Source organism: Centrocercus urophasianus, unplaced genomic scaffold (assembly GCF_019232065.1).
Source record: "Centrocercus urophasianus isolate 14NV4802_14NV808 unplaced genomic scaffold, USGS_Curo_1.0 seq_34, whole genome shotgun sequence".
In the NCBI taxonomy this organism is placed as follows: domain Eukaryota; kingdom Metazoa; phylum Chordata; class Aves; order Galliformes; family Phasianidae; genus Centrocercus; species Centrocercus urophasianus.
The window spans coordinates 3,149,986-3,168,383 of NW_024884911.1; the positions used below are offsets into that span (position 1 = coordinate 3,149,986).

Genomic DNA, 18,398 nt, shown 5'->3' on the forward strand with positions numbered 1-18,398 from the left:
CAGTAATAGAAACAAGGAATTTCCAGCAGGAGTTTGGAGTGATGCCTAATTTTCAAGCTCGATACTCCAAGAGTGTTTTCACTAAGCAGGCACGGCACAATGCTGGAATCTTGGAAGGATTTTTTCACTCTAATCAAAGGAGGCCCAAACGGGCTTGAACTAATGGATCGGATGTTAGCATGCTCACACCAAAGAGCTTCTCACTTCTGTGATGGTTTGGGTACATCAGCTGGAGGTGAGATTTGCAGTACGCCAGATTCTTTTGGAAGAGATAATTATTGGTTGCCAAGGGAAGTGCTTGGAAGGACTTTCCAGAAAGTCACTGACATATCTCTCCCCCCAGCAGCCCACAGAGGTGCAGCTCATGTTCTGTAGGTGAAGTAACTCCACCATCAGAGTCATCTGAACTGAGCTGTGGGCTGAGCCAGTGTGGAGCACAGCCACGGGGTTTGGCAGGAGGTACCTGTTGTTCCAGTTGCATTTGAAAGCTGCATCTTTCCTGCCTTGGCCATTTAAACACCCAACTAAAGGCAAATGAAGCATGTAACTGAATGAGATCTTTTTTTTTATTTTTTTAAGCATTCGTTCTGTTGGTGAAAACTGGACTCCAGCAGCAGCTGTCATTGATTAGCTGGGTCTATTATTTATATCAGCCAGTTAATAGAGGTGGTGTTCAAATATACACTTATCCAGGCAGAGTTGCAATTAGAAATGCCAATAATTGGGTACTGCTGTAGGCAAAATAACTTCAGTAACAGTACATTAAGCACAGGGAAATGTTGCTGAAAACTAATGCAAGTGTCTTGTTTTGTGCAGGGAGATGTGGGCTTACCTGGTCTGACTGGGTTCCCTGGGCCACCTGGTAGAAAGGTAAGCATTTGTCCTTTACTAGTGAACGAAATCACGATTTTTAATTCAAAATGTCCTCTTGTAACTCTACCACACTGTTGTTTCAACATTAGCATCACCAGCAATATGCCTACACCTAGAAAAGCACTCACAGGGTTGGAACATGACATCCATCCTTGCCTTTATGTTGCAGCAGAGCATGTGCACGTGTTCAAGTGTACAAACCCACATAGCAGCACTCAGCAATCCACACACTGAGTGTGAGAGCATAGCTCTTCTATATCAAGGACGCTTGAGTTGACCTTCCAGTTCCAGGCTGTGTTGGTAGGTTGGGTTGGTTTTCTAGAAGCTATGCAGGTTGTTTGATAGTTGGGCTCACCAGATGTGACTGCCCTCCCCAGGGAGCCGATGCTGACATAGCAAAGCTGAATGGTTAAAACTAGCATCTTGGTTCAAGTGCTCCATCAGTAAATGGGTACTCTATTGGTAAATGAACCGTTGAAGTTGTGCTGCTGTTCCATAGCCCAGTTAGCTGCATACAAACACCCACTCATGTATGCATTAAGACTCTGGGGAGAGGAAGAAGGTGTGTAGAAGGCTGAAAGAAACCTTCCCTCTCCATGCTCACTGTATGCTTTATATTGGGATGAAATTGGAAGAAGTAGAAGCTAGGGTTGTTTTCTTCTCTCTTGTGCTTTGAGTGCTGTGTGGAGCTAGGAGCAGTATGGGGATTAATTAGTGTTCTTTTGCAGTCACAAACTCTAATAAACACAGTGCAAAGAGTATCATTTTCCTGATATAACAGCTCATAAAGCAAAACCTTGTGGTTGCAATCAGCAAAACAATGTCAGGAGAGCAAGGTCCCATGGTGGGAAAAAGTGGAGACGGAATAGGAGATTGAACCAACATTCCTAAGTCTAGCACACGGCCTTCACATTTGATTTTGGCTCCCCCAGGACAGGGCAGAGGCAGGGATATGCTTCTGTTTCTCTCTGTAACGAGCAAGTTGGATGCTGAATTTTTTCCTTTGGTGCAGCTTAAAAAAACACCTCCCAGTAGCTCTAGCCTGGCAGTGGTTTTGGTGTAACCTGGCTTTTATTAGCATCCTGCATTAAGAAAAAAATTACAGCTGTTGGAGAAATGTTTGGAAAAAATCTTTTTTTATCTGGATTCCCTGCTGGCATCCTCCCAGTGAAAATATGCTGGTGTTTGGCTGAAAATAGGCAACACAACTTGGCTACCAGCAAGCAGGAACGCCTTGGAAATGGACGGCCCTCCCGCTCACCGCATGGAAGGGCAGTTCTGAGGGCTTTGATCTGAAAACTCTCTGTAGAAACTTTCAAAGAGGCAGAAGAAAGAAAACACTTTTCTCACTACATAAAATACACGTCTCAGTAGGATGAGCTGGAGTCACAACCAAGCGGCAGATGGTTTTGGGCAGTGGGACTTGCAGCGCGGAGCCGGCCCTCTGGATGCAAACCTTTTGCTCCTTGTAGGGCTGGAGAGTCTGATCTGCCACGCAGATGCATCTCAGCATCATGCTGCATTGTTGCCATCGGCCACAAGGGCTGCACAGAGCCCATGGCTGCAGCAAAGCGCCAGACTGTGTGGGACAGCAGCAGGGAGAGAGAGCGTATGGCTAATGGGGTGGATGATGGGCTGGTGGTTGGGCTTGGTGGTCTTAGAGGTCTTTTCTGACCGTAAGGATTCTATGATTCTTAGAAGCTTTGCTGAGGTCATCTGGGGACTAAAGGCAGAGCTGGGAGGTGCTCAGTGCTTGCAAACGCATCCTGTCATGCAGATCTCATTCCCTGCCCTCTTCACTCCTTATTTCCTATCGGAGTGCAGGATGGCCCTTTATAGCTGGGAGAGCGTGGATTATAAATATCATCACAGATGAGCACATCTTTCACTGGAGTGCAATTTCCTTTCTGAATCACAGTCCTTTGTGTCGAACACCCTGTAATCATCAGGAAGTGTTTGGATAAAGGAGCAAACGCTGTTGTTTTCATACCCTCTGCCCTGTCATTTTAGTGCTATTTGAAGAGGATTAACAGGTAAATGCTTTCACATTCCTGCCAACTTCAGCTTATACAAGCTTTTCTGTTTTCTCCTCATTATAATTAACCCGAGACAAAAATAACTGCAGTATACTGTGAAAAAACCACACATTCAGAGCACTATAAATAGCAAGGAGTGTATTTAATATGATGCAACAGCAGTAGAGTACGTACCTAACTAGAGTGCAATTCACTTGCCATTGCAGAGAGAGCAGTGCAGTGCTTGGAACTGACATGAGCTCAGGGGATGCTCAGAGTGAGGGAATACCAGATCCAGGGAGCAGATCAGCAAGGTGGGATCTCAAGGGCCAGGTTCCCATCTCCAGCAGATCCCACCTTGCTGGTCCTACTCCAGGAGCTGCTGACAAAAACATGCAAACAGCACTCAGAGAAAAGGCCATTTGGAGGTCCAGAGAAGGGACAGCCAGTAGCCCAATGGTCCTCAGGTTAACCAGTGCTTTCTTGGGGGAGTGCAGCTCCATCAGGAGAAGCCGTGATCCTCAGCGAGGTCGAGCAGGGGAGAATGGGTGAAAAGGGAATCGACATTTTTCCAGGCCAAAATGTCTGAAATAACAAGTGAGGAGGAATGCAAAGGGGAGTGGGTAGTAGCCAGGATGGCTGAGAACATTGCATACCTCTGCCAGCAAAGGCTTAAGCTGCAGGTCTAGAATAGCCCAGGGGAAGAATAAAAAAGTAGTTAAGCAGAGGTGTGGAGTTGGGAGCAGAAACAGCCCTGGGTTCATCTGGTGAGGGAAACAGGAGGCCAAGAGCTGACCAAGCCAGAGCCTGGTCATAGCTTCCAGACATGGGGTGCTCCCAGTGTGTGCAGGATGCTCCAGGCTGGGATGGGGAGAGCAGCAAAGAGCAATTGCAACCCACTGTGAAAGCATTTGGGTTTGTTGGTTCTGGTGGGTTTTTTTTTTTTTTTTCTGTAGTATTTGTGCAAGGATTGTTTTGTGTTGATTTTCTCTCTCCATTTGATTCAAGTTTAATGTTCTGCCTTGCTTTAGTCTCTCTAGTAGCCCAGCTAATCACCTCTGTAACTGAATGCAATCATAGAATGGTTTGGGTTGGAAGAGACCTTTAGAAGCCATCTGGTCCCACTCCCTGCAGTGAACAGGGACACCCACAGCCCCACCAGGTGCTCAGACACCCATCCAGCTCTGGCCTTGGGTGTCTCTGGAGCTGGGGCATCCCCCACCTCTCTAACCCTATCCCAATGCCTCACCACTCCTACTGTAATCTCTTCATCTGCTCTGACTCCACCTGATGGAGATGAGTTTTAAATAGCTGAAGCAACAGATTCAGGGAAAGAGCAAAAAACCTGACATGCCTGCCATGTGCAGAATTTCCTTGGTGTTTGGAAAGAGACTGTAGGTAAATCCTGGGGAAAGAGGACTCCAAATACACGCTGATCAGTCTGCAGCTGAACAGGCTGCCTTTGTTCTGCATTAAAAAAAAAATACAGAAAAACCGAAGCAGATTTATGAAAGACCTGTGAGAGTGATTTGAAGCCTGCAACACCTGCCTGCTAGCAAGTTGCATAAAGGAACTCCAATTTGGAAGAGAGCGAGTGAAGAGGCAGCTTGCTCACCATTTTAGGTAGCTCCATAAAGAAGGGCTCTGGATCTTGTCACGCCTTATAATAATTAGATTAGAAAAGCCGGAAGGGAGACAAGTTCGAGCTGGAAACCAAACTGAAGCTTCCTGTGATAGTAAATGGTTTTGCTGGTGTTTCCTGTGGCATTTCCAGTTCTAAAACAAAAGTGAGGGTTTTCTCCAAAATGCAAGAGACCCGTGATGTGTAGGGCTTGGAGCAAGGATGGCTGGGTGAAACGGTACAGAAATGATCAGTGCTTTCACCACGGCCTTCAGATCTACAGCTGAGATGCAGGCTTTTCTGAAGGCAAACATCTCTGCACCTGCCCAAACCCTCTGCCCTATAAGCCTGTGGTTTCCTAAGGATTAAGGGGAACAGTGTGGGTTACAAACCTGAGTGTAGCTGCAGCCCTCTGGCTGTGGATGGAGCAAGTCCTTGCTGAGCAGCCTCCAGCACAGCCTGAGAACATCAGCAAGATTTGGGCAGTGCATGGTAAAAGCTTGTGATGGTGTGCTCCCATTCCAAACCCAAAGAACTGCCTCTTCCCTGAACATCAGTCCTACTTGCAAAGAGAACTTCAGACCAAAACCATTCTTTTTTTTTCTTATTCATCTTTTCTACCCTATTTCAACAGGGATACAAAGGCTACCCTGGACCACCAGGTCACCCTGGAGACCAGGTGAGTCTTCCCAGCTCCCAGCCCTGATCCTACAGAGAGGGATGGGATGACTGTCGCTGCTTTGGGTGCCGTACAACATCAGTGGGAGCAGGGAGCTCCGTGCACACATGGGAGGCACAGCACATCAGTCTGCATGTTGGTGGGAGGAGGCTGCCTCGGGGTTTCTAAATTTAATTTCTAATTTTTATTGCTCAACCATGTTAGGTCTGTGTGGTGGAAAAAATACCAGCTTACCCTGCTCCCCCTTCCTTCTCTTACATTAATTTCAGCTGGAGTTTACTAGCTGCATCGGATTAAGTACTAACATGTAATTCCCTCCCAGAGCCCATTCCCCACTCCCCCTTCCCCCCTTTATTTGGTTAGGTCTGATGTTTGCAGTTCAGGGAAAAAAAAAAAAAGGGCAATGAATAGCAGGCCCTGTTAGCAATGATGTTAAAGGATATTATACATGAATCCGTTTAGTTCTGAAGAATTTTGGCAGTGCTTCCCCAGCAGCAAAACGGTTCCATATGCCAGATATAGATGCAGCCTTACACCTTCTCTAAGCCTCCTTGTTTCGGACTATCTGCTGCTTTCACTGCAGATGGAGGGAGAAGGGCACAGACCGACACGTGCTGGACGTGTGGATGATGTTGCCTTGCTTTCCTGCTTGCTTTTTGCTCCGTCCGTTTATTCCACCGTTTGCCTTTCACATTTTTGTCTCTATAGATTTATTTCACAGCTTTATGACTAAATCACAGATCTAATCCGTTCCACCCCAGTTCAAAGCAGCTAAAATGCTCCCCAGGTGTGTGGCCATCCCCTTACCCTGTTCTTTTTCTTTTCTTTCCAAAGGGTGAACGAGGACCAGCCGGCAGCCCTGGTGCCAAAGGTTATCCTGGCAGGCAGGTGCAGTAAATCTCATCGTGCTGTGCACAGAGTAGGGCTGTGGGTGTGCAGGCAGTGAACACATGCACTGCTGCATACATGGCCCACGAAAGTCAGTGCAGTGATACCATGACCCCTCACTCACGTGTTAGAAAGGATGTTGTGCGTAGGATGGATACAACTTGAATCTCTGTAGCAAAATCTGCCTGATACAGGAATGGGAGAAAAAAAGAACAGAAATTAAAACATAGCAGAGCAGAAAAGCATGCCTGAAAGCTGCTGACCCATCACTTTTAGGCAAATCCTTGCATGTATGACATGAACAAGTTAGAAACCTGGGGCAGAAGGCTGCTGATTGAAAAGGTTTGATTGAAATCTCACATTTGCTGGTATGGGTATATATTCATCTGTAGAAGGTTATACACAGACCATCAATATATGTGAGTCATTTGCAGCTGCCAAGAAAAAAAGATGAAAGAAAATCAAGTCTTTGTTTTCCATTGAAAAAAAAGGCTCTAAGAAAACTTCAGGATTGGAGGAATGTGTGAAGGGAAATAGGTTGGGGTCAGAGCCTCTATTTTCTTCCTGATGTTAAGAGAGTTCATATGCGAGTTCTTACCCCGATGCACTGAGTGTGGGACTGAGAACAACTGCCCTCCACCCACAGTCAGCAGCGTGATCTGCCCTAAATCCCAAATCAGGCTGATGGTAGGCGGCACGTAGGGGTGGTGGGACCGGGTGGGAGTTGTGTGCACCTGACTGCGTGCTGAAGGGCGCTCAGAGATTTGCACGCTAGGTGTGAACGTGCATGAGATGGCTCACGTAGCCTATCATGGACATACAAGGCTAATGAATGCTGCTTAGCAGCTCACAGCTGTGTGCTGCCCATCAGATAGGCCGGGTGAAATATTTGCACTTGACATATGAGGGACAAAAGCACTTTCTTATGATGTGGTTTGGGTCAAGAAAGCGACTCTTTATTTTATTAAAAAAAAAAAATAATAAAGAAAGAAAGAAAGAAAAAGGAGCTTTTTTTCCAGCATGTCTGAATGCTGTGTGTATCCAGCATCAGGGCTGTTTACTTTAATGAGATTTTACTACTTGTTACTGCTGTCAGCTGTGCTGGCTCTGCTGTGCGATGAGAGTTTGGCTCTACTCTGATTTGTGCATCATTGGCAGAGCTGCTCGCTTCGCCCCGATGGCTGAAACCTCTGACTGGCAACAGTGCATGAGCCAGAAAAGAGCACAACATGACTTTCAGATCCCAGGCTGAGCTTGCAGTGCTGCCAGCTAAGGAAAATACAGGCTTGGCTTTTTTTAATTGTTACTATTCCTCCTTCCAAAAAAAAAGCCCCAGCAACATTTGGAACTGGTGAAGTATCGATCTGGAAAGTTGCTGGAGGACAATAAACGTGCAAATTCATTATGCCTTTTTATAGGTTTCCTTTTCACTGCACTTTGAGGGGACAGAAAGGGGAATGGGGAATGTATTTTTAATTCTTTCCATAGCTGTGGATGCTGCAAAAGGGTTGGAGATATGCAGCACCTGCACTGCTACACAGCTCTGTTGGCTGTAGAAATCAGAAGGGCTTTCTCATTGCATCAGGGCTCCTTCAGCCCCAGGGAAGGCTCACTGTGTGCAGAACCACAGCTCCCCAGCTGCAGGAGAATTGATTTTGGTGTCATTTTGTCTCGTTTCCCCTTTGTTGATGAGCATTGGACTCAGAAGCAGAGCCACGCAGGGACAGTGCTGGGGACTTGGCAGTGCTTATTAAGCAAATGGAAGCCCGTCCACATTTATCTTTGTTTTCTCCCTTCTGTTCTAGGGCTTACCTGGCCCCATAGGGGAAGCTGGTCCAAAAGGCAGTCGGGTAAGCAGCCTTTGATTTGTGTTTGCTTGGTTTTACTAAGGGCTTCTTAAGAACTTTTACGCTTAACTTTTTAATCCTGAGACAAATTCTTTGAAGTCGTTGGATTTGGGGGATTTGGACTCCACACCTTGTTTACAGAGGCCCTCAAGGAACTTACTTGTTTATTGAGGCACTGTTACATTCTTGAAATGAAGCTCTGAACGTACCAAGACCAAAGATCACTGATAGTGCTGAGGATGTGAAGTCACTACCCTTTATGGTGCAGCAGAGGGAGGAACAGGATCCAAATTCCTACAGAAGCCCAGTGTGAAGTTCCCACAAGCCCCAGCTCCCTGAGGCCAATTTAATTTCAATAAGTGTGGCTCAGCGGTCTTCCATCATGCTGAATATGGACTCTTCTGGGTGCAGTCCCGAGTTTGGGACTGATTTATATCATCATGCAGAAGAGCAAACCGGCGTCTTTAACTCATGTGCAAATATAAATATTAGTATTTCTGTTCTCCCCATTTTGCTCGTCAAAAAATTTCTGGGAGTTCTCCCTCGTTGCTAAAGATTTTGTTCTCTTTCTTTAACAATTATGACTTCCATGAATCAAATTCTGGTCTTTACCCGCAATTATAAATTCACAACGAGCTTCTGACCCAATAAAATCCTCTCCTTCCCTGACACGTCATACTTCCTCTATAGGCAATAAATTCAACCAGCTGGATTTCATCACTAGAAAAACTGCAAAGCATAAACAACTGCTGGCCCTCTAGCTAGCTGTATTGCTGAGCTGGGGAGGGAGGGAGGAAGGCCTGGGGGAGCACAGCATGCTCACCTCCCTTCTGTACTGTTCTCCCTGGTGCACCCACTACAGTGCAGTCCAGCAGGAGTCGGGTGGTTTGTCTTGGTGCTCAGGAGGCAAAGATATCAGCATCCTTTGATACGGTTGTATTTCCCAGCGGGATGTCATCCCCAAAGGAAGCACGACCCGAAGGGAGTGATGGGCCAGTGAAAGAATGTGGTGGAATTGGCCGTAAGAGATTTAGTGATGATGGAGAGAGAAAGATGAGAGAAAGTCACTGTTAGCATTTGGCTCTTGTAACAGCAAGGTGCCACAGAGGGGGCTCCCCGCTGAAATTCGCTTCCTCTCGATTCTGCATGTTTGGCACAAACGGTCCTTTGCAAAGGACCAGCACACAAGGTAACTTTGTGCTAACTGCTGAGCAAAGAGGATTAAACACAAGGCTTCAATTGTTGAGAGGGAAAGGAAATGTAGCATTTTACGCAGTGCGTCCTGTCTGAGCAGGATCCCAAAGCTGGACAGAAACATTGCATGCTTGAAAATGCAGCAATCGCTGGTGACTGTGAAAAGAATGGGTTACTCTTGCTATCACTCTTGCTAACTTTGAACCAAGCTCCGTTTCCCTCAGGTACACTCATAGCCAGCCCAGGTAAGGTCTCTTATTGCTGGCTCTTCCTCCCTGGAATCCTCATGATCCCTGGTGTGAGGGTATGTGCCCTTGGACTACATCGTGGAAGCCAGCACCATGCAGTCCATGGGCATATACACTTGCCTCAAGGTTTATTTCATCACGGCTGCCATTGACCAACGCTGGAGGATGCTCTGCTGTTCAGGGATGATAGATTGACTGGCTGCTAATGGAGAAACGTATTTGACTACTTGTTTCCTCTTTTCTTTAGGGATATATTGGTCTTCCAGGATTATTTGGGCTCCCAGGGGCTGATGGAGAACGAGTGAGTATTTTGTGAAGAAAACCTTGGTGTGCTGCATGAATACAGTTCTTCAGAGCCTGCTGTAACCTCTACCCCTTGTTTCTGAGAAAGGAGGCAAGCATGCCTAATGTTTGAACATGCATTCTTCAGCCTGTCTCTGCCCTTGTAAGAAGACCATTTTCCCTGTATAACACTGGCTCCAGGAAACCAAGTCTTTAGGCAGGATCATCAGGCTATGCTTATGCACTGGGGAGCAGTTTTTCTGTATTGTCCTTCACTCCAAGCTTGCCCTCCTCCTCCTTCTAAGTCCATGTTAGTTGAATTGGGAATGGTGAGAACATAAGCGGGAATTCCCTGTGCCCGCATGAGCAACATCCCAGCCACTGTACCCCAGGATTTTGGGTGTCCAGCTGAAGCTGTGTGCCTCTTGGGAAGAGCAGTGCTGGGGTTTTCTGATGGTAGCTTTCATTCCAGTTGCATCAAGTTGGGCAGTCAAGCCCATGGAAGGGCAAGTACCTGTGGCTGCTGTCCCCACGTGTCCTCCCTTCCTCCCACTCCTCCCCTCATGTCTTTTCCAAACCTACACGGTCAGAGCTTCACAGAACCTCCTTTGCTGTTTTGCTCTTCTCCCATACGCACTCCCACCTGCCTCATCTCTACCCACCCAAGGACTCCCTCTTCCCACAGCATGAGTTCCTAAGGAAGGGCACTGTAAGACGAAGACTGTTTCATTCTCACTTTTTCCTCCTCAAACGCAAGCTCCAAAAACCAGAGAGGCCCCAGGAGCATGTGGGAGTGAGTGTGCCTGCCTGGGAGGGGACTGCCCTGTGCTCGAGAGTCGCTGATTTAATGCTTGTATAACTAAATAAGAAACATAAACAGAAGTTCTCCAGCGAGTGCCTTGGCGGTGGCCTTCAGTCGGTTCCAGCCCAGTAGCTTAATGACTGCTCCAGCAGGCATTAAGCTTCAGCCTGTAGCCCTGGGTGTGGATGCTGCCTGCGTGCGTCCCCAGGGAGGGCCGTAGTTAGTGGGTGAAGGTTAATTGTCTTCTGCTCTCGCTGCAAGTAGCTGACATTTTGATTCCCGAACAATGCCGCAGTCATTAGCCTGTTTTGCATTCCCCTTTCTCTTCTCGTTTGGTTTTGCATTGTTGGTTGACTGTTTGCTTTCTCAACCAGACCTATTATTCTTTTTTTTCTCTGTGTTTTCCTTGCAGGGGATCCCTGGAGTTCCTGGGAAGAGGGGCAAGATGGGTAGGCCGGTAAAGTTTTTCCTCGTCTATTATGCAGACTTTGCTGAATGAAACTGAAAACAAAACATCTGGCTTCTGGCTGGGCCCCCTGATATCTTCTGCTGGGAACTAAGTGGGGAGATCAAACAAACCTTTCCATGTCTCTTTTTTCGAGCAGGAAGAAAGCCGAAGATACAAATGCTGCTCTCTTCCTTTCTTTCATGCTCTGCCCTTTTGTTCTTTGTTGCACTCTCTCCATGCTCCCCTGGATCCTACACTGCTCACATTCTCTTTTCCAATACCTTCCCTCCATACAGCCTCTTCCTTAAATGTGCTTTTTAATTCCCCGCTGTGACAGCAGCACCCGGGTCCCTGTTGCTCTGTTACATTTAATTTTTGTGCTCTCACCCATCCCATCATATTTGCCTCTGTTGATTGTGGTTCTCTTCAGCCTTTGTGTTGTCCTGGTTTGTATAATGCCAGTGCATTTTGGTGTAGAGACTTTTCTGCCCTTGGTGGAGCAGAATTAAAGCAATGACAGAAGAGATAAGGAGGTATTTGCTGTGTCCAGGCAAATCCAAGAGCTTGGCCAGGAGGGGAAGGTGACACAGGTAGGACTGAATATGAGGTGGAGCTGAAAGACGCATAGAAGGGGTTTTGTGCTGCCTGTAGTAGGTGGGAAAAGTACAGAAATGAGCAGAGGAAACAGGAAAAGGGCAGAAGGGAAAGTTGTTCCCATTTCAGCCTTCTTCCACGCTCTCCTGCATGCTTCCTTTGCCAAACTGCATCAAGCTGTTTCTCCAGGAGGCAGTGCAGAGAGCAGATGTGTGCGTGCTCTGGTGCCTCTCATTGCCTTTGCACCTTGTTCTTCGTGTTGGCCTGAGTGCCTCTCGGTCTCCTGACATCATTGCACTCAGAGGCTCCTTGTAAAATGTCCTCTCACCCACACACTGAAAAATCCATCACTTTCCCCTTGTCCTCCTTGCATGCAAGTGCGTGCTTTCTAGGATCCCACACCCACTGCTTGGTGTTCCTGCAGTGAAAGCTGTGCAGACAGCTCAGCCCGACAGTGCCACACTCATCTGGGCTGGCAGCTCTCCTCCTGCTGGGATGGGGGGAGATGGAGCAGATTTTGGAAAGGGGGACAGCAGTGGTGGAAATCTGTACCGAATCTTACAGCTTTAAATCCACAAATTGTACCAGAAGCCTCTGCGATGAATAAGTGCAGCGAGCCAGGCAATGTAAGGATGACTCATTGACCAGAGTAAAACAAACAAAGCAACTGTCGTTAGGTACAGGCTCTCTGCTCGCTGTGCAGCGCACGCTGTAGGCTCAAAGCCTTCCAGCTGTTGTTTGGCTGCTGCTCGTGGTCTTCCAGGCAAGAAAAGCTTGTGTCTGGTGATCCCCTGGGATCTGTGGGGAATCTCTCACCCAATGAGGCATTTGGGCTGGGATCTTGAGAAGTGAGGGCCTGTGTTCTGCTCAGAGAGTTTTGGCTCCATCCCTGTTTCATGATATCAGGTTTAGCAGGAAACCTTGAATGGAGAGATGCTGTCAATTTGTACTTCCAAGCGTGAGCTAAGAGGTTCTGTGGCATCCAGAGGTACTCAGGAAATCACTGGAAGAATGGAAAGGAGGAAGCAGCTGACGTGGTTCCCTTTCCAGCACTTATCTCCTGCCCTTGCTGTCTCCCAGCCGGGCTGCAGTGTGAGTGAGCCGGCTGTGATTTCTCTGCTAGGTTTGCTGGCTCTGTTCTGCTTCAGTGCTGTCACTGCGATGGAGAGCTCTTGGAAGCCCTTATTAGCTACCATCCAAGGCTGGTTAAAGCTCTGGGAGTAGGGAAGGAGCTGTTATCAAATACGTTTCCCTACCAAGTTTTGCTTGGTATGAGGCAGCAGCGGATTAAGAGGAGCAGGGGGCTGGGGGAACTTGCATGTGACTCCGTGGGCCTCCTGGAATGATGTAAGAGCAAATGATTAAAATAGACGAACTGGACATGAGTCAGATTTTGAAAGCATTCCAGGGAACTTAAGTTCTGCAGAACTATGAGGGACATCGTGGATCTGTCATAGAAGCAGGCAGCTCCAGCTCCCACCCGGCTCTCCTTGCAGCACTAGAGGCAGATGTGCTTCCAGCAGCTGGGCACCGCTGACCCCTGGGCAAGAAATAGCTGCAGTGCAGATTGTATTAAGCCTCAAATAGAATATAACATATTCAGAAGGTCTCAAGTCCTGCTAGAGAGAGAGAACACAGGAGAACTTTCAGGAAACATTTTGGAAGAGGTTTGAGCTCTCTCTGGTTCACCTTTGTTATGGATGGAGCTTGTGTGTCGTCCTTTTCTCTCATATATAGACTATCAACACTCATCCCTGCTTTTAGCTTATAATGTGATTTTTTAGCAGTATTATTTTAAAAGAGACAGGAAGGCAAGTTTTGTTCCATTACATTCTTAGTAATACTTGGATTTGTTTGAAGCTTGTTTACAATTAAGCAAAGACATCTGTGGTCTCTTTCTCTCCTCCTAATGACTTGCTGCTGCTGCTGGTCCCACGCCTGGACCTCAGTCAACCACATGAAGCCTCCTTATGTGCTCAGGTCCACCGTGCAGGTGCTGTGCAAAGAGGATCTATGAAGTGGCATGTGGGTGTTGAGTGTCAGGGATCAGCGCACAGGTGATGCCAGAACTCCCTTCTCTCTGCCTGTTGGCCACAGCATGGAGGTTGTGAGAGCGAGCAGTGATCTGGCAGCCACTGAGATGGCCTCAGGATTTGCTGTGAGCATCAGTATGGTGGCAAGCTGCCTAATCTGGCATCCGCTTCCCAAGAGCTGACCACAGCCGAGGTCCCCCTTGCCAGCTCTCAGCTTGTAATGCAGCAGAGCCTTCTTGCCAGGCTATTTTTCATGTCTGCTGTCTTCTTCCATCTTGACTTATGACGTTAATGTCTTAACTTCTGCCTCCAGTGAACACTCATCCTTAAAATACTCTTTTCTCTCCATCTGATGAGTTGTTAGAAGAGCATGCAGTACCCGTGCACTCCCTACTGAAATGAGAAGACTGTTGCATCATCTGAAATAGCAAAAAGCAGGGCAGACTTTGGGAAGGTGTCGCTTTACAGCCTCCTCCAATCTTTTGATATATGGCTGCGATAACTCAGTGAATGCCAAGCTACACAGCCACAGCTGTTGTCCATGCAAACAATGGGGGAGATCTGTCTTGCCATGTGTCTAGAAAGACTGGCATAACCCAAATCAGTGAGAAAACAAATTTGGCTCCTCTGTGCAGAGGCTGAGGCTTTAAGCCTCTCCTCTCTTCTTGTTCCAGTCTTTTCTCTGCTTTGGACGCAGCTAAGGTCCTTCCTTGCATTTGGAGAGAACCAAGCGAAAGCATATATATAAGCTGAGACTTGGGGAAACTGGTGACAGCATTTCCAAGTATTTATTTTAACAAATAATTGCCAGGCTGTACTTCACTTGAGTGGGCTCCCAAGGGTGCAGAAAGGCTGCCCGTATGGCTTTCCTTGTAAGAACGTGACTTAGGATTACACCCTAAGAGCTCTTACCTACAGCTCACGTGGGCTGCTAATGCTCCAGCCGTGTGTGTTTTGTCACTGTGATCAGTATATATATCCTCAGAAAATACCTGCTCTTCCATAGCTAAGCTGCTCAGGCCTGATGCACCTGAGCCACCAGAGTGCTTGGTGAGCTCTGCAGACCACAAAGGATTCCTCAAACCACTGTCCCAGGTCAGGTTCAGCTGTTTGTTTCCAAGAACATCCATCATCATTCAGAAAGCTTGTGAAGAATTACATCAGTATGTCCTAAGCACAAGAGCATCCTTCTTCCATTAGGGAAATGTTCATTTATAAATCAGTGCAAAGACCAAAAGTGTTTTTCATTAGAAATAAGATAAACTAATGCAACTATCACATTCGACTCTGAAAGCATTTTGATCTCGACTTTCTTAAATAGGAGGCTGCTAGACTTGGAAATCTTGGCCTTAAATAATTAGGAGTGTTGGCAGATTCAGTGCTCTTGAGCATTAGGTAATTGATTCTGTGTAATCTGCACTCTATCAGAGCCCGACAGAAGCGGGAAGAGAGCGCGTACGTGTGTGAAGGAGTGAGCTGGGAGGTTGGGAGGGTGGAGGGCTGCAAGTTAACCTCAGTGCTGCTTGGCTGAAAGGGCTTCAGTGGACGCTGGCTCTCGTTCAGGTGGAACTGAAGGGCAGTTATTCTAAAACTGCCATGAAATCTTAATCCAAAGAGGATGTGACATGGAGATGTGAAGTAGCAAGGCCACCAGCCCCGTCCCCAGCTGTGGGTGGCGCCTCCCCTCTCTGCTGGGATGCAAGCTGCCGCAGTCCCAGCTCCAGACTGAGCAAAAGGCAAAGGCTATGTAGCTGCGTGGATTAAGCTGGCAAGTGGGCTGGGCATGGGGGCTTTGCCAGGATCTCTGCAGGGCCACTCAAGGAACCATTGCTGGGTGTGAGCCAGCCCTCGTGCCCGCCGGTGCGGGGCTCACGTCTGCGTTCTCCACCAAGAACGCTCTCAGAGGTGGATGCTGCCAACATAAGCTCCATTTGTTTATTTTATTCTCCCTCTTTTTTTTTCTTTTTTTTTTTTTTTCCTTTTTCTTTTTTTTTTTTCCCAGTGAATGCCTTCTCTCACCCTCAGCCCTGCTTCCCCACCATTACCTTTGTTGTTGTTGTTTAAATTGTTTGACTTGCACGCTCCATCCCTGTGGAGGCTCCTGGGCTGAGACTTACCTGGATGGAGCCAATTGGCAGATGCAGCCTTCTGCAGACAAGACAGGAGAGCCGGTTGGTTTGAGCAGTTTCACCTTCAGCCAACAGGAAAATAAAATCCTATTTTTGGAGAAGGATTCTATTGGCGTGCAGAGCTGCCAGGATTCCTCGGAGCAGCAGCTGCCAGACTGCCTCCCTTACTCCATCAGGAAAAGTGTTCTAAACTGAATCAGATGTTGTACACATATAACACACCCACCCACGGGCGCACACCTGAGAAGGCCTTGGGAAGCAAAGGACTCAGAGCATCACCTGGCCCTGCTTCCCTGGGGACAGTGGCTTGCAGGGATGAGAGCTGGTGCCATGTGTTCAGACCTGGAGCAGCCCTCTGGCTGACAGGCTGCTCTGTTTGTTTTAAGCAAAGGAAGAAGGAAAGGAGAGGTATAAGGGGATGTTATCCCCTGCTGCAAAGGATTCCAGTGTCTGTCTGGTGGTGTAGGAGAGGATGCCCTCCTCAACAGGAGTTGAGGCACAGCTATGAGACCTCAAAAGTGTAGATTTAATTACTGGTTCAGCTTCAGACTTCTTGGTTTTATCTGGGATAAACCAGCTTGCATCTCTTTGTGTCAGCTCCCTCTCCAGCAATGTGAGGACAAACTGCAGCCACTGCATGGGGTTGGGACAGAGGGAAGCACAGGGTCGTTGGGTTTTGCTTCTGCTTGTATTGCTTTTCTCCAATCCCGCTTCAAGAACCACCTTGCTTCTTTCATTGAATTTCTCCTTCAGACAATGTGAAATCCACTCAGCTGGGCTTCTCTCTTATTTTTTTACCTTCTGTATTTCCCAGCTGAGAGATGGAGCCAAAAGTTTTCTCATACCTGACTGCAGCCACTGCGGAGGAGCTGGCTCCCTGCCGGCACAACTTGTTAGGCGTGCATTTCCCTCCAGCTCTGCTGCCCTTTGCTGTCCCTTCCCAGTCCTTGACTTTTTCCATGCATCCCGGGGAGCACTCAGGATGCACAGCTCAGGATGCACAGCTGGATGTTTTCCACTAGGGTGTTATTCTTGCTATCCCAATTTTTCGAGAAAACAATGGATTATGCTGTACCTAAAAAAAAAAAAACAATAACAAAAAAAAACCAACCCTCTGCAGTCAACTTTGGGAAGGTCGGGAGAGCATGGGCTCTGTAATCCCTCCCAAACCTCCTGCAGCAGACAGCCCACCGACCCGTGTGTTCCCAACCAGGTTGGGCTCGGAGCTGTTGGGGCAGAGCTCAGGGGAGGGGGCACAAAGCTGCTCTCCGACGGAAGAGGAGGACGGAACCAAGGGGAAAACAAAGTCCTCTTGTACTTCCTAGGCTGTTTGTTTCGGTTGAATAGCACAGCTTTTATTCCGAGGAACATCTCTGTCCTCAAGGCTGAGGCAGGAGGGTTGAAAAAACAGCTTTTGCAGACATGTGAGAGCCAATGAATTTAGGACACTGTGGTCACTGGAACGGTAATTGTGGTTTAAGCTGCTACTGCTTACCCCATGGAAAGAAAGTGCTTTCTTTTCATTAGGTGCTTAACAGATTGATTGCCTCCTGCTGTGACCAGAACTGTGCTGTAATAGCTTTCACAACCCGGATTGAGCCTTTGGAGACTGTAGGGATGCTGAAACATCCTCCTTCATGCCACAGTCACCAGCCTTGGTCTCATTTAATGTGCTAAAGTGCTAATCCTTGTGCTGCCAAGCTCAAAGCCTGGGTGAGGATGTGAGGGGTTTAAAACTGCTTTTTCCATTGTCTCCTCTTCTGGGTTTATTTTACATTGTGAGCCAAAAAATATCATGGGACCGAGCACCATCCCAGAGACCTATGGGCTCAGGATGAGAAAGGCTCTCAATTTCGTGCCAGTTTCACCACTTTCCATCTCGAGGATGGAAACAGAGCTGCACGATGGGGACCACAGTGCACCATGAAGGGGTTTGGTTGTGGAACCACTACTGGGCAGGGTTGGCCAAGTGGCCTCATCTGGGTGCACAGCTCTGCCTTGGAGACAGGAATCATCTGCTTGTTTAAATGTCTTTGTCTCTGAGCAGTGAGGTTAGAACAAGAAACTGAGATGTAAAAAAAAGATTAGTGGGAAACGTGAATTTAAATAGTTTCTTATCTGGATTTTTTTATTTTTTTTAATTTTTTTTATTTTTTGGCAGAAGAGTGCAATGCTAATATCACTGTGGAAGAGATTTAACCCAAATTTCTTAATCAAGCAAGGATTTCACTAGATGATACTATGCAGCCATAGCCATATTAGTTTAATTCCACTTACAACGAGTGAAACCTTCCCAACTGGACAAGGCCTTGGCTCCATACAGGACACCTCAGCATCCCCAGGGCCCGATGGCATCAGTGGGTCCTTTTGTGCCCAGCTGTGCCCTTTGCAGAAAGAAGGATGAGGGTCTGCTGAAGGCTGGCACTGCAGTCTGCAGCAGTGTGAGTACAGTATCAGTCTGTGCCTGCTCATATTTTCCTTGGCCAGCTGTATGACTGTAAACAGCAAAACCTTACAAGGCACTCTTTTTTTTTTTGAGCAATGAGTTTTCCTTACATATATCTCTTCTGATCTGATTGATTCAGCATGTAGCAGAGTTATTTTTCCTCTCTTTTTTATTAAAGAAGATTTTACCTTCTTCCAACCCTCCCCTTCTTGTTATATTTGACATCTTTGTCTCTAGGTGGCAGAAGGCTGTTGCAGTGGCTGCTTACCACAGCTTCTTGGCTTGTGCACAGGCTTAAG

General features: G+C 47.3%; 1 protein-coding gene across 1 annotated transcript in view; it reads left to right on the forward strand.

Annotated features, from left to right (window-relative positions):
• The window catches only part of COL27A1 (collagen type XXVII alpha 1 chain), a 126,098-nt gene that overhangs the window by 32,005 nt on the left and 75,695 nt on the right, over positions 1 to 18,398 (forward strand). The window contains exons 7-12 of the mRNA XM_042830756.1: positions 817 to 870; positions 5,144 to 5,188; positions 6,023 to 6,076; positions 7,882 to 7,926; positions 9,613 to 9,666; positions 10,862 to 10,906. Of these exons, the coding sequence (XP_042686690.1) occupies positions 817 to 870; positions 5,144 to 5,188; positions 6,023 to 6,076; positions 7,882 to 7,926; positions 9,613 to 9,666; positions 10,862 to 10,906 (297 nt within the window). The remainder of the gene's footprint in view (positions 1 to 816; positions 871 to 5,143; positions 5,189 to 6,022; positions 6,077 to 7,881; positions 7,927 to 9,612; positions 9,667 to 10,861; positions 10,907 to 18,398) is intronic.